The sequence below is a fragment of the Fundulus heteroclitus genome, chromosome 16 (genome assembly GCF_011125445.2).
Source record: "Fundulus heteroclitus isolate FHET01 chromosome 16, MU-UCD_Fhet_4.1, whole genome shotgun sequence".
In the NCBI taxonomy this organism is placed as follows: domain Eukaryota; kingdom Metazoa; phylum Chordata; class Actinopteri; order Cyprinodontiformes; family Fundulidae; genus Fundulus; species Fundulus heteroclitus.
The window spans coordinates 34,234,006-34,255,910 of NC_046376.1; the positions used below are offsets into that span (position 1 = coordinate 34,234,006).

At 42.3% G+C, this 21,905-nt stretch overlaps 1 protein-coding gene across 3 annotated transcripts in view; it reads right to left on the minus strand.

Moving 5' to 3' along the window:
• Nucleotides 1-21,905, minus strand: part of tanc2a (tetratricopeptide repeat, ankyrin repeat and coiled-coil containing 2a) — a 67,074-nt gene that overhangs the window by 22,715 nt on the left and 22,454 nt on the right. The window contains exons 2-8 of one of the 3 annotated variants that reach the window (XM_021315747.2): nucleotides 20,768-20,862; nucleotides 18,961-19,068; nucleotides 8,400-8,539; nucleotides 8,088-8,253; nucleotides 1,720-2,040; nucleotides 712-837; nucleotides 368-634 (exon numbers count right to left, since the gene is read on the minus strand). In XM_021315747.2, coding sequence (XP_021171422.2) covers nucleotides 368-634; nucleotides 712-837; nucleotides 1,720-2,040; nucleotides 8,088-8,253; nucleotides 8,400-8,539; nucleotides 18,961-19,068; nucleotides 20,768-20,828 — 1,189 coding nt within the window. In that variant the 5' untranslated portion in view covers nucleotides 20,829-20,862. Of the gene's footprint in view, nucleotides 1-367; nucleotides 635-711; nucleotides 838-1,719; nucleotides 2,041-8,087; nucleotides 8,254-8,399; nucleotides 8,540-14,967; nucleotides 15,849-18,960; nucleotides 19,069-20,767; nucleotides 20,863-21,905 lie in introns of those variants that run through there. The other 2 variants (XM_021315744.2, XM_021315742.2) reach the window with 2 other exon arrangements.

Consider the following 21,905-nt stretch of genomic DNA (forward strand, 5'->3'; position numbering starts at 1 on the left):
ACAGTCATGAGACCAGGACTGTGGTCCGATCACATTCAGTTAGTAGTCGTGTTGTTCCACAGATGTCTGCTGTGTTCCCAGAAAGAACCCCCGAGAGCAGGTGGACACTGCTGTCCATGTTGTGAAGGGATGCAGCAGCGTTAGTGGTGCCGCCTCAGAGTGAGAAGCCACTGGGCTGCCTGTGTTACCCAGACTGAGAAGTCATCACGGTACAGCAGTGAATGTAAATTCCACCACTCTGTCTGGGTGCTAAAATTGGTTTTGGTCCGTTTTTATTCGGACTGAACTTCAAGGGAATTTTATAAATGTTCAAATGAACTGACAACAGTTAGAAGATGAGGAGCTCAGCAGATCTGAATACGCTTACATTTGGGCGTGGTCTGCTTGCCAGCGCTGCTCGGCCACATGCAGCGTCCATGACAACTGAGCGCCACCAGCCGCGCAATGATGGCCGTCTTTCCAAAGCCCATGTTGCCAGTGATTACTATGCCCCTGTTCGTTGTTGGGTCATTGCTGCGCAGACAGGTGTCCACTTCCTGGAAGAGCCACTCCCTGCCCGTGAAGAGCCAATCAGACAACAGGCCGGGCACCTCGAAATGGAGCGGCTTCAGGTGTAGAGATGGAGTGAAATCAACTGCAGTGGTGAAGAAAGCAAAACTGTAAAACTGTTCCTAATTCACAATATTTATCGGCATATTGGTTGATATTTACCTCTTTGGTCGTGCTGACTACGACTCCCAGAAGTCTGTCTGACCGCTCTGAGGGGCATCTTCGAGGTCAAATTTCTGGGTTGTTCATCCAGATAGGCTAGATCTTCAAGGTGGGCTGAACTTGTGGCTGGAAAAGGAAGAAAATTTCAATTTTTGTCCTTCTGTAAATATCACGTCTCAATGTTCAGACAGTTTTTAAACAAAAAAAATGTTTAAAAAAAACATTAATATAATCTAAAAGGTTTCTTGTTCCCATATACAAACAATAAATCATGTGAGATTTCTGTGCTCTGAATACCTGGCAAGTGACTTTGTAGATTAAGGAAAAGGTACTTTTTAAATTTAGAAATGTAGATTTTTACATTTCTGAAAATGAAATATGTAATAGTGTCAGAGGGAACTCATGTTTTCTTCTATCCTCACACACAAGCAAGTTTAAAACATTTTCAGGCGTAGCAAAACTGCGTAGGAACTCCCTGGTTTCACATAATAGTGCAGGTGTCGTTCATGGTCTGCTTAAAGATTGCCGCAGGATCTAAGGTTCCTCAACTCAAGACTTAAAAGACAAAGAACAGCTTAGCTTCAGTCAACCTACCTACAGCCTAAAGGACATACACTTCAAAGAATCTGAGCACCGGCGGTGCCTTGTCTCCTGCATGTGTGTGAGTCCAACACATGACACACATGCCATTTCCTTCCTTTAGCCAAGAGGAAGCGACAAAAGGGAGAATGGGATGTGACTGTCCTGGATCAACAATGTCACCCTCTGGGTCTCAGCCTGTTGCTTTTTAGTTCATGCTTTAAAAACTACTGCTGTCAAGTATTCTTTTTGCTTTACAGCTCTGGTGAGAATCATTAATGGGGTCCAGTTTGAACCCAAGCGCTCCCTTAATTATGCTTTGGTGAGCTCACTATTGTTGAAAACGAGTGATCAAGTTCCTTCCTAACAGGAAAGTGTGCGTGTGTGTCTGAACACACGGGGACAGACTACACCAATCCGTCATCTTACCAGCAACTGAGTTGGGGCGGGGAATGAGGTTGAGCGTGATGGAGTGGGCGGAGCCAGAGGAGCGCGCCGAGCTGGGGCCTCGGTTTGGGTGAAGCTTGTTCAGGCTGTAGGTGGAGGCGGACAGGCTGTCCTCCATTCTGTACAGCGAGCTGCCGTTGGGCCGACCTCCAGCTCTCACGCACGAGGACGAGGTGGAGGCCACCACTGGCCGACCCTCCTGCTGCCAGAGGTTGAGGCTGCTGCCGTGGTAACTGTCGCCGGGGTACTTGGTGCCGTCCTCACGCTCTGCAGCAGAGTCAGCAGAATAGCTGGTCAGCGTGGCTGGAAAAAAGTACGGGGGGGAAAACATGTTAAAACAATATTTCCTAAAACACAGAGCTTTCATGCACGTTTCATGTTGTGTCGCATTACAACCACAAACCTCAAGATCATTTATTGGGACTTTACAGTGCCTTGCAAAAGTATTCACCCCCGTTGGCATTTTTCATGGAATCAAATACATTGTTTGACAGTTTGCACCGTTTCATTTACAGAACTAGAATTTGAAGATGCATTATTTTTTATTGTGAAGCAAACAAAAAAATAGGACAAAGTAACAGAAAACTGAACTACAACCTACATAAATGTTCACGGCCCCTAAAGCCAGTTCTTTGTAAAGCCAACCTTTGCATCAATTCCAGCAGTAGGTGTCTTTGGATCAATCTCTATGAGGTCACCAGATCTGGCCTCTGGGATTCTTGTCCATTCCTCACGGCTAAACTGCTCCAGCTCCTTCATGCTGGATGGTTTCACTTGTGAAAATGAATGATCTTCAATTCTAGCCACAGATTCTAAATTGGAGTGAGGCCTGGAGTTTGACTAGGCCATTCCAACACATTTAAATGTTTCTCCTTAAAACACTCAAGTGATGCTTTAGCAGTACGCTTCGGGTCATTGTCCTGCTGGCAGGTGAACCTTCGTCCTGGTCTTAGATCACAGGCAGATTGACTCAAAAATATCCCTACATTCAGTTCCATCCAGCTTTCCCTTCACCCGAGCTGGTTTCCCAGTCCCTGCTTTGTAAGATTGTAAGTTGCACTCGTGCATGTACATATGCACAGGGCAATTTTCTTATTTCCTTTTTATATAGTAATCTAATTTTACTTCATCAATTTAAGACTATTTTGTGCAGATCCACCACATCAAATCAAAATTTAAAACATTTAAATTGCAGCTTGGAATGTAACAAACAGGTGAAAGGTCAAGGAGGGCGAATACATTTGCACTGTATGTGACAAGCCAAAACAAAGTAGTGCATAATTCTGAGGTGAAGAAGTAATGGTTTAAAAATGTTTAACAGATAAAGATCTGAAAAGTCCAGTTTGCTTTTATACCTCTAAATCAAATCTAGTGTAAGCAATTGCCTTCAGAAGTCACCTAATTAGTGATTATAACTCAACCCCAGTGTAATGTAATCTCAGTATAAATGCAGCTGTTCTTTGAAGACGTTAGGAGTCTCGTTCCACAAATATGGCCTCTACGGAAGAACAGCAAGACCAAAGTCCTTGCTGAATGAAAGCTAGAAGAAGTCCTAATTGCAGTTTGCCACGAGACATGTATGGGAGACAACAAAGAATGTGGAAAAAGGTGCCTTGAGACCAGATGAGACCAAATTTGAACTTTTTGGCATACTACATGCAAAATCTCACTTGTTATGTAAAACTGCACATGACTTAAACACAACATCTGCAATGAGAAACATGGTGAGGGCAGCATCATGCTGTGGGGATGTGTTTCTTCAGTAGAGCCAGAGAAGCTGGTCAGACTTGATGACTAGATGGGTGGAATGAAATAAAGAGTGAGAAGAAAACCTGAGGGGGAGCTATTTATACAAGACGAATGGGACAACAATGATAGGAATATTAGCATTTTAGTTATAGCTGGCATATTGGCTGCATTGGCTATAATCAATCAATCATTCATTTAGTGGTATAGTCCTTTCCACAGCTACAACAATGGCGCCCCAGGTGCTTAACAAAATCCACATGTAACAACAAAGACACGCAGAAAAATAAATCCTAGGTAGATGAAATGAAATGCATAACAAACATAGATACAATTAGACGTGCCAAACAGTTTTAAGTATTAAAACCGTCTTGATCTTTGATTTTAAAAAGGGCAGAGTTGAGGTGCACAAGAATAGCTTGGTCAACACAATGTCCATTTCAACATGGGCAAACCTGGTGTACCCATACCTCACAATAAAGGTGTGCTACACTGAGAATGTTGGTATCGATCTGATACCTAGTAAATATAAGGCCAGTATCGCCGATGCCGATACTGTTAACTATGTAAGTGTGACATATCATCAAACTTTTGACCTTTAGGTGGGGTTTCCTTGTGGATTGGTTTGTTAAAACCTGGGACAGAATTTGGACAAAGTTTAGAGGTGTCTACAAAATACTTAAACAAAATATTAACATAACAAAACCAAGAGAAGAACTAAACAAAATTGTCCCCAGAGCTCTTGGGGAAGTTAAAATAGAGTATTGTAACACTTTAACTTGTAAGTGATCATTCAGTATTTCTTTCATATGTTAACATAATGGTTTAAAGAAGCTATACCTGGATTTATTTTTGTTTTTGTTGAGAAAAATGCTTTTTACGCAAAGTATTTTGAGTTAAAATATGTAATTTGATAACAACGATTGACTAATTGCTTGCACAACCTGGCCAGGCTTTTTTCAGTGGGAATAAGCGGTAAACTGGGAACGACTTTTCTCTGCCAGTGGCACAACGAGGTCCAACACTCCTGAATCAAACGGCTGAATTAGCTCCTCAGTATGCAGTCAAGCTCTCCACAGTCCTGCTAGCGACCTGATTATTTGACCCAGGTGTGTTGGGACCAGGGATGCATCTAAAAGTGGCAGGACACCCCTGCCATAGAGCATTACATTCTACCTACAGGCGACAGTGGCTACCCCCTCAGATGCTGGATCCTAACCCGCTGTCCAAAGTGCAGGGGAGGCGCGCTGTAATTCTGCTCACAACCAGGCGTGCTCAACTGTGGAGAGTGCATGGGGTGGGATTCTTCATCATTGGGGGCTGGCAGTCTCCTCTAAGACAATGGGAGTGTCAACATGGAGCACAGCTCCACGAGGAGGTCGTCCAGTGTTAAAAGTGGCAATGAGGTTCCCTTTTTAACATCTTCTTTTGATGTGGACAACGTACATGCTTTGACATCTGACTTTAAACTTTAAATAAAAGCCTTTCTGTGAAATTTGTTCACAGATTCTTTGCTCTTTTTTTCTCCATGGTCGCCATGAAATAACGAGAGGGCAGAACCTGGCACGCAGATGTTCAGATGCAGCTGTGATCTAAAAACGGAAATTGCTTGCTGGTCTGTGCTCGTACTCACAAACATTCTCAGAGTCCTCTCAGAGAGCTCCTATCGTAGCCAAAAAAACTCCTGCCAAGGAGTCCTAGCTTAGGAGCGATTCAGATCGCTGCTGAGAGCGACTCTGAGTGAGGAGACGACAGACATTCATATCTTGGTGAGGAGGTGTGGTGTGACGCACCTAGCAACAGTGCAAGGGATTAGCTGATTTAAGAAACAAAACAAAAAAAACACAAATGCGCTCCTAGTAATCAATTGAGAGTAATTAACCGATTAGAGTGGATTAAAAAATCTGTGACATCATAATGAAACTTTTAGAAAAATGTTTGACGTACTTTATTTACACCCTCATCATCATTTTGATTTGCTTGTCGTGTTTACTCTCCATACTGGTCATTCGACTACATCTATATGATGTTAATGCGCTCTCACCTGTCAGTGTTTGACTGCGATTGCCTGCTTGCATAAAATGGTTGGATTTGGCAAAACGACCAATGTAAAATAGAGGAAAAAAGATGGAAAAAAAAAAGTTAGAGGAGCAGCGCCTCTGTCTGCACTGCTCTGAGCGGAGGATAGAGGAGTGTTAAACGGTAAATTGATGCCTGGATCATGGCGGACTTTGAAGCACAGAGCAATGCACCGTTTTCTCTGTGCGTCTTGGTGCTTTTACACACCAGCCTGGAAAGTGAGAAGAGCTTAAATTCATTGGGTTATTTCACAGCTGTGCCTAAGTCCCCCACAGCAATTAAGTTAATTCAAATAGCAGCATATGGTAGCTACTTTTCCTCTTAAATTATGTGAAAGCAGCAAGGGTGACCTTCCTTTTTTTAAACAAGCAGCTTCACCTTTTAGCTGTTTTTTTATTTTAATGTGTGATATTTTACAACCACGGAAACTATAAATTCTAAGTAAATCATATAAATTACAATATGCATAGTATTGCAGTGGGTAGCGCTGTTGCCATGCAGCAAGAAGGTCCTGGGTCCTACCCATGCCCTGGGTCTTTCTGCATGGGTGGGTGGGTACTCTGGCTTCCTCCAACATGTTTGTTAGCTTAACTGGCCTCTCTAAGTTCACCTTAGGTGTGAGTGTCTGTCTCTGTGTTGCCCTGCGATAGACTGGTGACCTGTCCAGGATGTACCCCGCCTCTCGCCCATTGACAGCTGGAGATAGGCACCAGCACCCCTCATGACCCCAACAGGGATATGCATGTTAGAAAATGGATGGATGGTCTTTACAGGGTGATAAAATTACAAAAAGGTAACACAACCTAATGATGATATGTCAACTGGAACTGAATCACCATCTGCTGGTGTAAACACTTTCCAAGGGAAATGTCTCCAATGGATGTATGGAAACACAGAAATGAGTGAAAGATGAAAGTTGAAAGTGAAAAGTCCACGGGGGGGGATTTCTTCTGACCCACCAAAAGTAGTCTCCCTGTTGAAGACACGTTTTGCTTCAGGACAATAAAACCACTGAAGGATTCAAGAGAAGCAACAAACAGCAAACAAACCAAGGCCTAGAGGCTGAGAAACAACATATGATGAAGACAGAGAGCTAGCAGTAGCCAAACCACTGAGGTGACTGTGGAGAGTATTCGTGAGCAGCTGTGAGGTTTTCAGATAAGACAATACACAGTTTTATTGCCTTATTTTACGTTTGTTGCCTTAATGGTTGCAGCAGCAACTCCTATTTCTCATTTTCTGAGCCAAATGAATTGCATTTCACTGGATTTCAGTATTTTAACTTCTCTTCCAACAAACCCGTGTAGCTTTAGTTTAAAGGGAATTTCTAGTGCCACGCAACCTTAAACTACATGTAGGTGACCTTATGGAGGCTAAATGGCATAACAGAAGGTGTTCTCAACAAAATGTTCCGACAGCTAGTGCCGTTAAACCTAACGGATAAAAAAAAAATGGAAGCACAGATGTGAATATTTGGGCCGATATCGATATCCGATCTTAATATTGCTGTTATGTCACATCGATACATAACCAATATTTATCGATGTGTGTGCACACGCATTTACATCTCTGTGATGGTCAAATTTTGTATTTCTGTACCGACTGATAACTATGCTAGCTGAATTTTTCAATGTGAGTTATAGTCTAGACTTACTACTGCTTTTTGTATGTCTTCTTTCAACATTGTGAAAAAAAACAACAACCACGCACGTGGTGCTCTGATAGTCGGCATTCATAAGGTTTGAGTTGTAGCAGCATGCTGCTATGATCATCTTTATCGCTCAGATGTCGGTACAGAGCAGAGATGAGCTCCGGCTCCGACTGAGCCAGTCAGTTCAAGCAGACAAATCAGCAGCTCAGGCAGAATGCTGCTCCCTACAGGTCCATTGTAAAAATGGAACCGCTTTGCCCTGATTAAAACTACAAACCAACCCTCTGCTATTGGTAGGGTAAATGTACCTTCCACTTCATAAATTCACCCGAATTTGGACAAAGATGCACAAAACTAAAAAGCTAAAAATAGCTATACTGTGTATGCCATTCAGTGCATAATAACACTATATAGAATATATTGTTTTTTGTAGACTTTAGTAGAAACGGGATGCCACTCACATGCATAAATGAGACTGTATTTTGACCTGTTTGAATTGGGGGACGAGGGTTTATTTGTTCTTACGGAAAATGCTTTCTGTCCATTAGAAGAAGGTTTTAATTAAGTCCTGCTTTTGTGCAAAGTAGACCGATTTACACCATCATCACCAATGGCCACGATGCTGCTGGTCTCTCACAGAGTTGTAGAAGCTGAGGAATGGTCTGGTCTTATGACCTTAACATTCTATGTTAGGGAGAAAAACATGCTCTGATCTGAACCACCACCCTCCGCAAACTGCTTTGCCTCCAACACAGATTTTGTGCATAAAAACAGATTCTACACACTAAAACCAGCAGATGTTGAAGGAAACAACAGAGCATCTCACGATGAGGGGCTAATCTGCAACTTATATTGTTTTCTTTTTATGTCTCACCAATGATGCCGCTGTCTCTGCTCTCCAGTGTGGAGGAGGGGGAGGTGACAGAGGCACAGTACGAGGAGGCATGTTTGCTGTTATTGTTGCCCTCCCCCCCAGGAGGCTGTAGAGTGGAGCAGGGGGAGGTGTTGCTGCTTGCCAGACTGGAGGAAGGGGACATCCTCTGTGGGGAGAAAATAATGGACTGAGCAATTTTCCATGTAGTTACCTTCACCGATATGTGCTTTACTTTGCAATAATTGCTTATATACTGTGAAGCCGTATACTTTATATGTGTGAAAATTGTAGGGTTTGGTGTTAGATGCTTACCTGTCCATCATCCTGGCTGTGGTAAGACGAGCATGGCTCTCCAACTGTGACCTTCTCCCCCAGCAGGAAGCCCAGCCGGGTCATCAGAGCGTCGGCCGCTTCGTCTACAGAAGGCGGTGGTCCCAACTCCTCTGCCTCGTCTAGGAAGCAACGGAGAGCAGAAAACAGGAAATGATTTCGTGTTCTTCTTAACAAAGATTAGAAAAACCATCTGTGATCTTTGCTGGGGTCCCCCCTCTTAGGGTCAATGACCCCAGCTCATCCCAAGTGCCAAACCCCTTAGAGAGAAATCATTAATTCACTCATCTCCAGGAGTTTCAACCAGTCCCATCATATTTCCACCGGCAGTACAAATCTTTCATTACTGTGAAACCATTCTTCATCAAAATTCAGCCTTTACATGGTCATCCCTTCTTAGTCTAGCAATGGTTTAGTAAATGAAGATAAAACAAAGAAAACAGGCAGTAGTACACTGCCTGTCCAGCTGGAATTAACAAAGCAAATAGTATTGGGTGGCAGAGCTGACCAAAATGTTACCTTGACATAGTAATATTCCACAAACAAAAATGTTAGCTTCACTATCACACCATGATGAATAAGGTAGCTGATAACCACCAGATGTCACAATCTGCTGTGCACATGGTGCATGACAAACAGGCGCAGCACTGCATGTTTGAGTAGATATCAGTTTTAGTTCAGGATAAATTACTTTTTTTAGGTTTTTACAGCACTAATGGCTCATTTTTCATACAGTGGGCTGACAGGAAAGAGGAGAGACATGCGGCAAAGGACCACAGGTCAGGTCAGAGTCGAACCCAGGTCAGCCGTGTCGAGGACTAAGGCCTCTGTACATGGGTTGTGCTCGCTAACCAATGCGCCACCGAAGCACGCCAGGATAAATCACTTTCAAATTTTAACTTTTACATGACAGTGGAGGCATTTGAGAAGAATATTCAATCCGTGCCCAGGCAGCAGCGTCTTAAAAGAAACGGGGTGTGTATGTGGGCCTGTGTGGCCAGTTCTTATGAGAGAAACCAGCAACCAGCTTCATTGCCTCTATCTTGTAAACAGTATAAATGAACAAGCCCAAAGTCGCTTATAATAAGTGGATTTGGCAACACTACTGGAAGCCTGGAACACAGCATGGGCGTTTCTTCTCTGTCATCTGAATCTTTAAAGGAGCAATGAGCAAAATTTCATCATTTAAGATAGAAAGAACAAAAAATGTGTTTTGTGAAGAACTAAAGGTATAATTTTAGATACCTTTAGTTCTTCACAAAACTAAAGGCATGTAAAGTTCAAGGGGTATGAGGTCGCACACCGTTTCTGTTGTTCTCCAGTCTTTTGTTGACATTGCCGGGCAGGCCGCGCGTGCACTTATGCCCATGTGAACAACTGCCCCATCAGGGCTTAGACCCTCCCTGCCTGTAAAATACCCCCGCCACAGCAGTGTTGCATAGGCACAAAATGGCAGAGAGCACGCCCAGCGGACCAAAACGTTCTATCCCTAACAGCACTATAAAGTTATGAGTTACGTCTTCTCTAGACATGCTCCTCCAAAAGGTGATGCATTTATCTTCTGCGAATATGTGAGTACGGGGCAACGGGTGAGAAGGGTGCCGGGTACAGCTATAGTGGAGGTAGTGAGAGGTGTGGCGTGCCACATATCTTATTTTGGTCTACCGACGGTGATCAAGGACTGCCTAGAGGTGAAAATCACTTCTTGCTCTTTTAACAAAGGTGTAACAAATTACTCCAATTGTATACCGCTTTGTGTTGGTCTTTCATGTAAGATTCCAATAAAATATATTTATGTTTGTGGTTGTAATGGGACAAAATGTGAAAAAGTTCAAGGGGTATGAATACTTTTGCAAGCCACTGTATACTTGCTTGATAAATGTCCCTTGATGATTGCCATAGGTTAGGTAGTAAGTTGGCCAGTGTTTTGTACGAAAGTGTTTGAAAACTAAGAGTCCAGCTGAGCCACGTGGCGAGCCAAAAGCCCAGCTCAGAGTCCAGTCTCCTTCCACATCATGCGGTGCCGGTAACAAACCCAACTCAACAATAATAAAGGATTAGGGTCACACAGCAGCGCACTGTTGGCAGAAGAAAAAAACCCAAGGGGGATTCCAGTCTCTGTTTTCAAGCAATGGGAGTGAGCAATATTAAGACCACGTCATAACAGAAAGAAGAAAGGTAAGAAGCAAAGGTTTAAACAATGTTATTTGTGGAGCCGTGACTGCTGCTGTTGTGGAGATGTGTGTATGGATCTGTAGTGGCAGACGAATATCTTAAACTTTGCTATCGTACTTACAGGTATTAAAACCCAATAAAGAAGATGTTAACTGGTCTACTAACAGTTTCTTAACTTGGTGTGAATGATAATCCCCTCCCTCCTCTGATTGTCGATCTGAACGCAAAGCCTCAGAGAGGTTTCAGCACGGAGCTCGGTGTGAGGCTGTCATCTGCTGTTTAAAACGGCAATCAAGTTAACTTTTTAACTATTTATTTTCATGTGGACAACATCTGTGCTTTTACCTCTGATTTTGACATTCAATAAACTTCTCTGTGATTTTTTTTTTACAGTTTCTTGTTTTTTTTCTCTGTGGTTGCCATTTCGCCATGAAAAAAAAAAAATCAGCTGACCCATTTTTAATCCACATTAACATTCATGAGGTGCTTTGCATTGATCATTTATCATAGAATCTGGGCATGTAGAGGGCTGAACATGAGGCTCCACCTAGTACGCAAACATTCAGGTACCGCTGTGATCTATAAAGGGAAATTGCGTCCTGGTGTGCGTGCACATGGTTTTATAAATCAGAATTTTTTTCGGGTGTACGGCATTTTCTTTTTCTTGGTGTATGTACACTTTTAGTACGGATTGTATGCAAAGTTTTATAAATGAGACCCCAGGTCAAATGTAGCTGAAAATCTGTGGCAAGATTTAAACGCTGTTGTTCACACAGACGGTCTCCAACCAATCTGGTTGAGCTTGAGCTATACTGAAAAAAAAGCATCAGCTTTTTGAATGTAAAAAGTATTGACTAAGTGTAGACAAATAAAGTGATATATATATATATATATATATATATATATATATATATATATATATATATATATATATATATATATATATATATAGTTTTGGTCATTCTGTATAAACCATGTATAAACCAAGTATAAACCAAGAAACGTTCAATATCCTAAAAAATAAAATGTTCTGCAGTCCTGCTGACCTGGAGTGTTTTCTCTGCGTGTCAGAAGAAAGATAAATCTGTGGTATTACAAGCAAGTATTAAAATAGAACAAATCCTAGGAGAAACACTCACACAAAAGGGATGAAAACAATCCAATCTTCTGAGCACATTGTGTGTGTGTGTGTGTGACAGAGAGAGATGTGTAAAACAGTGATTGATCTCCATGTTAATATATTCACTATCATGACCCAAATATGCCAGAAGAGCTGAACATATCCCTGCACATCTAGCATAAAGGCTCTCTCTCTGACAGTCTGTAATTACAGCCCGTAACTGCTGACTGTTGGACAAAATACCAGCAAAGCATCTCTAACACACACACACACACACACACACACACACACAGACGGATTTTTGTGTGTGTGGTCAGTCAATGATAGGGTGGGGGTGATTTTTTTTTAGAAGAAAAAGAAAATGGAAAGATCCGATCCAAAGAAGCCATACTTTTCCATTTCAGCCTCGTTAACTATCCCAGTTACCGATTTTCCAACTGCTCCCTTCACTCAGTCTAATCTCTCAATCTTTCATATTTCTCTTCCATTTTTGCTTCAATCATTCTCGCTCTTTTCCTCTTTAACTCTCTCATCCTTTTCTTCTTTCCTCTTCTCATTTGTTTGGTCATAATTTCGTCCTTTACTTTCTCTTGCCTACCATTTTCTCTATCCTTCCTTCTCTTCCAATCTTTTCCCTTTAACTTTCCTTCTTGCGCCCTCCTGCCCTTGGCTTTTCTGATCTCATTCTCTCAAGCACAGCTTTTAATAATTTTTTATCATTCTTCACAAGTGCTTCTGTAACAGCTTCTACAATGTAAGAGGCAAAACTGTTCGTCCCATCCTCTGAACTTGGCTACTGTGAGCTGATGAAGACCGGATGTGTAACAAGACATCCAGCTCATTGAGGAGACAGCATACAATGTGATAAGATACAGCTTTACAGGGTTCAAGAGAACAAGACAGAATGATCTTTACGCACTATTTGTGCAATCTCTACTTTTTTTTAAATGAATAGAGTAAAGGTTTCAGAAATCACAAACTGTGTTGAAAAAAATCTGTAGAAATATAGTTGTTCATACCATGCTATCTTTTTACTTGTCTAATTCCAAGGTGGTTCTAATGTGAAAAGGGACTCAAAGTACTCCACTTTGTGTTTGCACAAATAGAATGGAGGTTTCATCCATCTCACACTGTGTTTAGAAAAACAAAAAATCTGTGTAGAAATATGCAGGTTGAAAAGGTTCGTTGCCTTGGTGTGTTGGCAGCCGACCAGATGCAGACAGAGTGCTTTGTGTCATAGAAAATAACAGTGGCATATCTTTTACCGCGCCTCCTAAATGTCTGGTCCTTTACAGTGCTTAGAAACTCATTATCTGGCACACTTTTTGTTAGTCAGCCAAGTACTGATGCTGTACAGTTCAGACATCTCCCACATGCTTTTCTGTTTACTGATTGTTCTGCAACCTCCCCACCCCCCCCCACCCACCTCATGAAGGGAAAGAAGCGAGAATTGGCAGCTTGTCGCATTCCCACATGGTTGTTTTAGTCCTTATGATGACCAATAGCTACTCAAACAATACAGTTGTGCCTACATCTAACATCTACTATTGAAATTCCCATCCAAAGAGCCCTAGTAATGGATGGTAAGTGAATGCACTTCAGAGAAGCCAATAGACAAAGGTGGAGCAGTATTTTCACTCTGGAAAACACTGGAGAGACGCAGACTGCCAATCTGCACCTAATCAAGGTAAACACTGAAGAAATCAGACCCATTTATCATGATTGATTGGGACCCGGACGGCTCAAAGGAGTGTAAGTAGGTTTATAGCCACATCATCCAAAAAAGGAAAACCAACGGACAAACTGGTCAGCTGACAGGAGTTAAAGGATTGCAGCTGGTGAGCAAGATCAACGCCACAGAATGATTTAGCAGAGCACCAGGGTAAAACAACCAGGCTCTGTGTATAAAAGTAGCACCATCCAAATAGACATGGTGAAACAGGATAATTCAGGAATCATGAAATGCTAATTTAGGGGAAAAAAAGTTCATTTCATGTCTTCATGCATGTTTGAGCTGCAGAAAAATGGTATTCCTGACGCTTTCACTGCTCTGCTCAAAGACACGTTTGGACAACATAGACTTCCCCGACTTTGCTGGCCTCGCAGGTTCGCCTTATCACCGATGTTAAACGTTCACAAACATCATTGCCTCTCATCGTTTTCAGCGTAACTATTGAGAAATCTGTGGATATCAGCTGGAGCACGTTTCTCAGGAAAGGCAAGTGGTGAAGACCCTGATCAGGACCGCCTTGAAGGTCAACGCATTACATAGCAACACATTCCATCATTATATGACCTCATGCAGCGTGACGCACTTTGCACGCGTTACACTATACATACACCAAATACAAGCTACTGACTACTGTCGGCTTTTCTTTTTTGCTGACAAATAAACATGTATGTCTGAAAGTATTTCTTGCTGTTATTATTGCGTGTACATTGTTTGCATTAATATTTATAATCCTCTGACCGAGGGCTTGAATCATCTACATCTGGTTTAAGCAGATTGTAACGGACCTTTAATGCCTATGCTACGACTTACTGGCCTGTGCTACAGAACTATCAACCTCTGTAGCACCAGCGCCGTGAGCAGAAAAAGGTTCACATGCAGCCCTAAGTGAGCAAACTTGTGTTGTCCTGCAGCCTGATAAGCAATCTTACTAGACTCTGTCAACCCAAGGGCAACCCAAGAACCAAGAACAGTATTCCTTCCCCTTGAGCTTTTTCTAATTTGTTAAGTTGAAGTAAAATTTATCCACTTTTTTTTTTTACACAATGAATCATTTTAAAAGCGAGGCATTCATTTGCATCCAGTCCCCTGAGTGGATACTTTGTACTGCCACCTTTGTTGCAACTCCAGTTGCCCAAGCAGGCAGTGATCATTTGCATAAGTGAGATCTGATTTCAACAGATGATGTCATTCTTCCCCTGGAGAGAGACGTCTAAATGTGTTATTTTATGGAAGACATGTGGAATCCAGTTAGCGTTGCCCTTTAAAGGGCCCAAACTGGAATACATCCAATCATGTGATTGAAAAGCTTGTTTTGTTTTAATTCTCCACTGTTATAAAAAGTCGGAAAGCAAGCTGCCAACAAAAGGCTCTGAGAAACTAGTTCAATCAAGCCTTAAAGAAATTTGCGCATTCATTAAAAAAATAAGAACTTTTTCATTCTTCAGAAATGAAGATTGTTCAGATTTTATTGGGCTACGTGTTAAAGGAAGACCTTATGGACAGAGAGTGCCCTCTACCCTCACCGTGCTCCTGTCCCTCTGCTCTGTCTGCTGAACGATCCGTCCACTCCTGGCACAGCTGGGCATTCTCCTCCTGGGACTGGCAGCAGCACAAGTGCATCAGTAGACGGTGCAGGAGAGACGAGGCGTGGGCAACCGCCCCTGCCGCCAAAACACCTCCACCACAGCTGGCACTGCTCGCTGGCGCCCAGGGCTGCTGGCCGGAGGACCTCCTGTGCCGACACCACTTCCTCCTGGAGTGGGCGCAAGCTTTCAAAATCACCGCCGAGCAGTCCATGTTTGGTCAGCGGCGAGCTGCGTCCCTGTTTAGAGGCTTTCCAAGTAGAACAAAGATAAAAAGCCAGACCTTGGAGTATCTGCTGACATCACCTTGTTCTTGTTGGTCCAGAGCTCCTCCTCCAGTGGAATACACAGAAGGGGTTGAGGTACAAATGAAGCGACAAGAGAAGGAAGCAACTCTCCAAGGAGAGGGAGAAGAAAAAAAAAAGCAAGATCTCCAGCTTTAAAGCGGCGCTGCTGCGGGACTGCAGGAAAACACTTCAGCAAAAGTTCCTTGTTCAGAAAGATGAATCCGCAAAGACACAAGCGGAGATTTTAAACCCAACCCAACTCACAGCAGCTTTGAATGAGACATTCCTTTACTCGCTGCACTTTTACTTGTGCAAAAAAAAAAAAAAAAAGCCACGTTTGGTTTTCTCAGCTTGTACCAAAGCCAAGAAAAACAACGACTAAAACATCAAGGTATGAAAAAACAACAGTCGCTGCTGGTTAGAATAATCCTATGGGTTGAAAACAAGAAAAGATCCCAAGTGCTAGTTGAAGTCTTGCTTTCAGCAACAGAGCCTCTGTATGTGCTCTGTAAGACGACCTCCTTCCACTCATTTCACTCCAAATCAAAACCTCCCCTCCTCCAACGAAAAAAAAAAAGAAAAAAAAGAAAAAGAGGGGCATGCTTATGCACACTGAAGGAGCTGAACTGAGACACTAATCTTTCTCACACAGAGAGGAAAGATGGAAGTTTAGGAAGAATATCCAGCCTTGCTTGTTCGCAAAAGGGGGGAGAAAAAAAAGTCACACAGAAAAGAGAGAGCGGATGATTAAAGGTCAACAGAGCACACACATGCTGTGTTTACAGCCATGTTAAGAGGGTGTGTTTATTTCTGATGGCAGAAAAGCTCTTTAGATTAACAGATGCATGAAGAAAGCCAGGGCTGCACTTATAAAAGGAAGATAGCTAAAATGAATATAACAAATGTGCCCTTATTGGAACGTTTTTTTTTCTGATGCCAAGAAGATCCACCAAAGGATGTACTTTTTTAGAAGAGCAGATGTGGATCCAGCTTTACTCTTGTGTTCTTCAGTAAGCCATCAACAGACCTAAATGAGCCCTAAATAGGATTGTAATGTATAAACATATGTTTGCAATAGATTAAACCATTATTGGATGTCAGTGTCCAGGAACAGCAGATTTTCTAACGGCGGATTTACATCTGTGTTAGATGCTTTTTGAAAGAAACCTTATTTTCCATGTCCGCTATTCATTATAGCGCCGCTGCTCTCACCACACATTTTGAAAATGAGTTGCAAGAAACAAATTGTCTTACAAGTTTATGAGAAGAAGACTAAGGCATCAGAAGGAATAAATAAGACCAGATTGTATTTGGCAGATTTTTCATGTGATCCCCCTGAGGAGCAGAAGAGCAGGTAAGATGGTGTTACGCATGTTACGTTATTCATAAAGGGACTCAGGTGTGTCTTACCTACATTTCTGAGAAAAAAAACTTCAATCTATTTTTAATGTGAAATGTTCCTATTCATGTGTATAGACCAGGACTAGGGACCCACTGGAGATATCTGACGATGACAGAAAGGATCCCTGCAGCAAGCCACTCACCAAGTGAGGGGAGTCTGGATGAACTTGGGCTAGCTGAGCGTAATCAGCACCCTGCCAGTCTTCCTGGACTCAAGGACTCCCCAAACCAACTAGGATCCCAGGAACCAGCAGACTTCAGCAGATGTACATTGCCACTGGGTCTGCTTTTGAAGTAAAAGTAGATGCCCAACCACCAGGGGCCTCAATAGCACTCTGTGCAAGCGTGCATAGCAGTCCAGGGCCCACCCATACCTAAGTACTGGGAACCGCTTTACCCTCATGCCACCATTAACCACCCACTCCAAGCAGGACACACCACCACCCGCATGCCCACTACCCCCATGAAAAATGTTACCTCTGATGCTATCTCCGCCACATACCCCTTGCCCCTGACGCCCCAGAGTCAAAGTCCAATCTGAAGTTATGAATAGCAATTACATGAAATTTGGTATCAAACGTTCCAGATAGAAAAAACAGCTGCAACTACTTGAAACTGGATTTATGGCATGGAAAGTCAGAATTCCCACATCCCCAAAATCAAAATCCTACACTGCTGACATGTATAAACCGTGGTGAGCTAGTAGTAACATGTTGAAAGACTTTAACAAGTCAATAAACGTCACAAGCCATGGCATTGTTGAAAGGCCGCCAGAAGAAAACCTGTAGCTTGTAGGATAGCTTGCAACCCATATGCCTGTTACCCAGGGACAACCCCACTCCCGGTGGCAGTGCCCCCCACATAACCCTGCTCCTGACACCCAGGTGGCAAAGTGCATACTCGCTAAGTGATGGATTTAATTATTAGACCAGATCATGTCAAATCCATTCTGTTATTTTAGCTTAAAAGCAGACAGTCTCCCATAAAAACATCATCTGATAATAAATATTTGAAATAAATTTTAATCAAACTTTGTTTATTTTTCCAGGTTCTAAGTACTATTTTCTTTGCAATACCCAGAGCTGCAAGCAGCATGTGGGATCTATTTTCCCCACATCAACATTTGCAACATCACCAAGCAGGCAGCGTGATGGGAAATTCTTCTTCTGCATACTCTAGGCATGCTGATAGGTCTTCCCCTACTCTCGTTGACTAGTCTTACTCTAGAGATAGGAAGAGCAGTGTCACAGTGCAAGTAGAGTCATCAAGTAAATCCTCCATGAAGTCTGGAGATGTGTTAGTGGACTAACGCCTGAAGGTGTCCCAATTACAAAAAGTAATGCCATCACGACCTCCCGTGGCAAACAGTTTTAAACAGTGAGTGATAGAAATCACTCATATTTTCTAAAACGAGCTTGAAGAAGATACAGTAATTACGACATCCTATTCTCAGCAGCTGTGCAGAACGTTGAGAGCTGGACATGAACAGCTTTTCAAATCCTAATCAAGTGAAGCGAAACTCAGAGGAGTGTGCCAAAATCCCTCCATAACAATGTGAAGATGATTAACTGAAGCAATGACATGTGATGTGCTCGCGGTACAGCCGAGACTGCACGGACCTACCAACGAGAGGAGCGACAGAGAGGAATGAACAACAAGAACGGAGGGAGGAATAAACAAAAACAGAGATCAAGGGAAAAGAAAAGGAGCATCTCTAAAATGTGAGCATGCGAGGACATGTCGGCGCCTTCTCACAACAATGATTCTGTTTTGAGGACTAGTGAACAGTGTGAAGGCCCAGAGCGAGACCTGGGAGTGGCGGGGTGGGGGGGGGGGGAGGGGGGGGCTGTGGGCCGTTTCACATGGTTATGTTTAGGAAAAGTGTCTCAAACCAACCCTGGAGAGGAGGAAGAGGAGTTCAATTTCATTGATTACTCTCTCACTAATGGGCACAGGGATGATCGAAGGAAGGGTCAGAGGTCATCACCTTTTTGTGGGGGGTAGGGACATAAACCCCACAGCAAACCCAGAAGGATGCATGTACACTAGACAACTGTTATATCAGCCCCTGACTGCTTTACATACAAATATACTCTTGGCTTAAATCTACATTTTGAAACTACTATAAGGGGTTCACAATAAGAACACGGTTCGAACTGAGAAGCTGTTTGGGGCAGCACAAGGTGGGCACTTGATGTCGAGGATATTCATTCGCTGCTGACCTACATAGAGCAAAGAGTCCTACCAGTTCTCTTGGCCAAGCGAAGATTGAGAAGGGGGGAGGAGGGGAGTGAGCGAGTGAAGCCCTCCATCATCCTGATGTCTGAGGCGTCCGAATCAATGCTGCTGCCATCTGTTGGTGAGCAGGAAAAAGAATCAGCGTGGAATCACGGCCAGCTGGGTAAAAACTGGACGACTTAGACACAGATTTATACCAAAAGGGAATACAACTATTACACGGTCTGATGCAAAACTATTCATATCCCTCAGAAGGCTTTCAGACAACATTAGTAAACAAACAGCTTTACGAAGACCAAGGAAAACAGCTACGGTATAAAGGCATGGAGAAGGTTAAAGTAGGGTTGGGTTAAGGGTTTTTTTAGCACAAAAACAGACAAGAAATAATGGTAAACAGCTAATTACTGCCTTTGATTTGCTTGTTTTTTTGTTAAATACTTTAGTCAAACTTTTTTTTTGCACAGATTTAAAAAAAAAACTACAAAAGAGCCACAGATCAGAAGCAGAACCAAACCCTCTTTTAGATTTTCAGTTCTGACAAGCTTCTGCAGGTTTGTAGAGGAACCTGCTCCTAAAGGGATTTTTATATTGCCTGCTCTGCTCCCAGGATATTTAATCTGCAGCCAGATGCTTTGTTTCCATGTGTCCCTCATAGTTTGGCTACAGGACAACGTGACAATCTAACACTCTTCTCACAGCTACACCTGCCTGCACCCCTCTCTGTTTTCACATAATGGTATGATCCTGTAGCCTCACATGATTGGCCCCCGGACTGACCAATCAAAACAAAGTTCTGCAAAGAAAAATCGCTAGAAAAAGCTCAGTGATACCAGCTGGCTCGCTGTGCAGTTTTCTTGTCTGTTAAGTTTAACGTGACCCTACACCTTTAAAACATTATGTCTCTATTTCTATGCTTGTTTTTGCTCATTGCTGTCTCCCTCCATTGCTGAAAACTGCACTTGGGATTCAAGCAGGGAAGGCTATCATTAGCGGTATCCACCCACCCGGGACACAGTGCGCTATATAGTTAAACATAGCTTAACGGAGCCTCGAGGCTGATCATTTCCCTCAATAAATTTCAGTAGTCGAGGTCCTTGACTCATTTGATAAATTGTTACAGCCCTAATTCTCAATGGGAGAGTCAAAAAGCAAGGCATTGTTACAGTAAAAGAAAGCAATATGAGGTTCTCTTAGCAGTTTCTCATGATGCTCTGATCAGACTGGACCTGGACGTAGCTACCTGGTGCCCGTGGGCACCATGTTGGTGACCCCTGGCTTAGATCAAAGTAGACTTAGGTTTTCGAATTTCTCAAACACTTAAATCTAGCTGCAAATCTATGACGAGATTGAAAAACTGCTGTTCACACATGCTCTCCTTCCAATCTGACTGAACTTTAGTTACTTGGTAAAGATGACATTTCAGCCACTGGATCTTCCAAGATGGCAGAGAAATAACCCAAAAGACCCGCATCTGGAACTGCAGCAAAAAGTGCTTCTACAATATAATGACTCAGGGGGACTAACAAAAGCTTTAATCCAAAATCTGAAATCCAAATATTAGCAGAAAGAAGAGCAGCTAAATAATAATTTTAGGGAAATCTTTTAAAAATTATGTAATACTGTCTGCCACTTCACGGATTGAAACTACTCTATCTAGGTCCATTCCCAATAAAATACATTGAAGTTTGTGACTGTAACGTTTCAAAATGTGAAGAAGGACATGAATAGTTTTGCAAGGAACTATCCCTGGAACTTGTTACATGTCAACATTTGAATAAAACAGAAATGTTTTTTTCTAACATGGAGGTACGCACCGTTGTTGTTCAGCTTGCGGGTCTTGCCTCCCAGCAGCATCTTCAGGCTGTTTCGGAACATCGTTGCAGGTTAATACGCTTCTTGCTGATAATCCCTGAGGAGAGAAAAAGACAAATGAGGATGCATTTTCATGCAATGGTATGTTCAGTTTCAATAGAATCCATTTTCATTATGCAAACGTCTATAGGAACTAAGATAGCCACTGAGGAAGGTTGATTTTGTGTCTGTTAAACTATTCCTTTACTGATTTGGCCATATGCTGTGGATCATTACCCTGCTGAAAGTTCCAACAATTACCCATTTTTTGGTTCTGTTTTCAAGTAATGTTTCTTCGAGAATATTGACATAGTTGTCTTTGCTGGACTTACTCTGGCTTGTCTCTTATAAGATGAGCAACTGCAGAAATGTGAGATTAGCCGATAACAGGGAACTAGCATCCTTTGCACCTGTCAACCCCTCGACAACTAAAGAAACCTCTGCGACACTTAAAACATCTTTAGCTGCACCAGCAGTAGAGAGACAGAGAGAGAGATCTGTTACACACAGAGTGAAATATTTCAAGCCTTTATTTCTTGTAATTCACAGACAGTTCAGGCTTTTAGCTCAAAACATCCGCAAATGTGTCATATTTCTTCAGTTTTAAAATGGCCACAACATTTTAATGACTTCCAGCAATACTTAGGACTAAGACTGAAAATTCTCTAAATTCTCTAAACCATCAAGGTTTTTGAAAAGCGTAGGGCACACGCTCCTGACAGCTACCTTATAGAGTTATTTAAAACGTTTTCTAGCAGGAACCCTAAAATACGGTACAAATTAGGGCTGTACCAAATAGAGAAAAAGCATAACGATAAAATGAAAATCATATTTATCGATATCGATAGTTATCAAAACATTCTAAACATATATTTAAAGTGCAGCCCTGGCCATTTTATGCTGTTACTTAATGACCTATTTTTAAATTAAGACCACAACCCTTTATTTAACAAATATTTTACCAAAACTGTAAGTCTTTACAAAATAAAAAAGAACACTTGTTCTCTGAACTCTTTGAAACTTGGTGAAGGAGTTTTCCTGGGTCTGCGTTTGATTGGTTGGGAAGGTATAATAACTAGTATGAACCTACATGATAGGCTT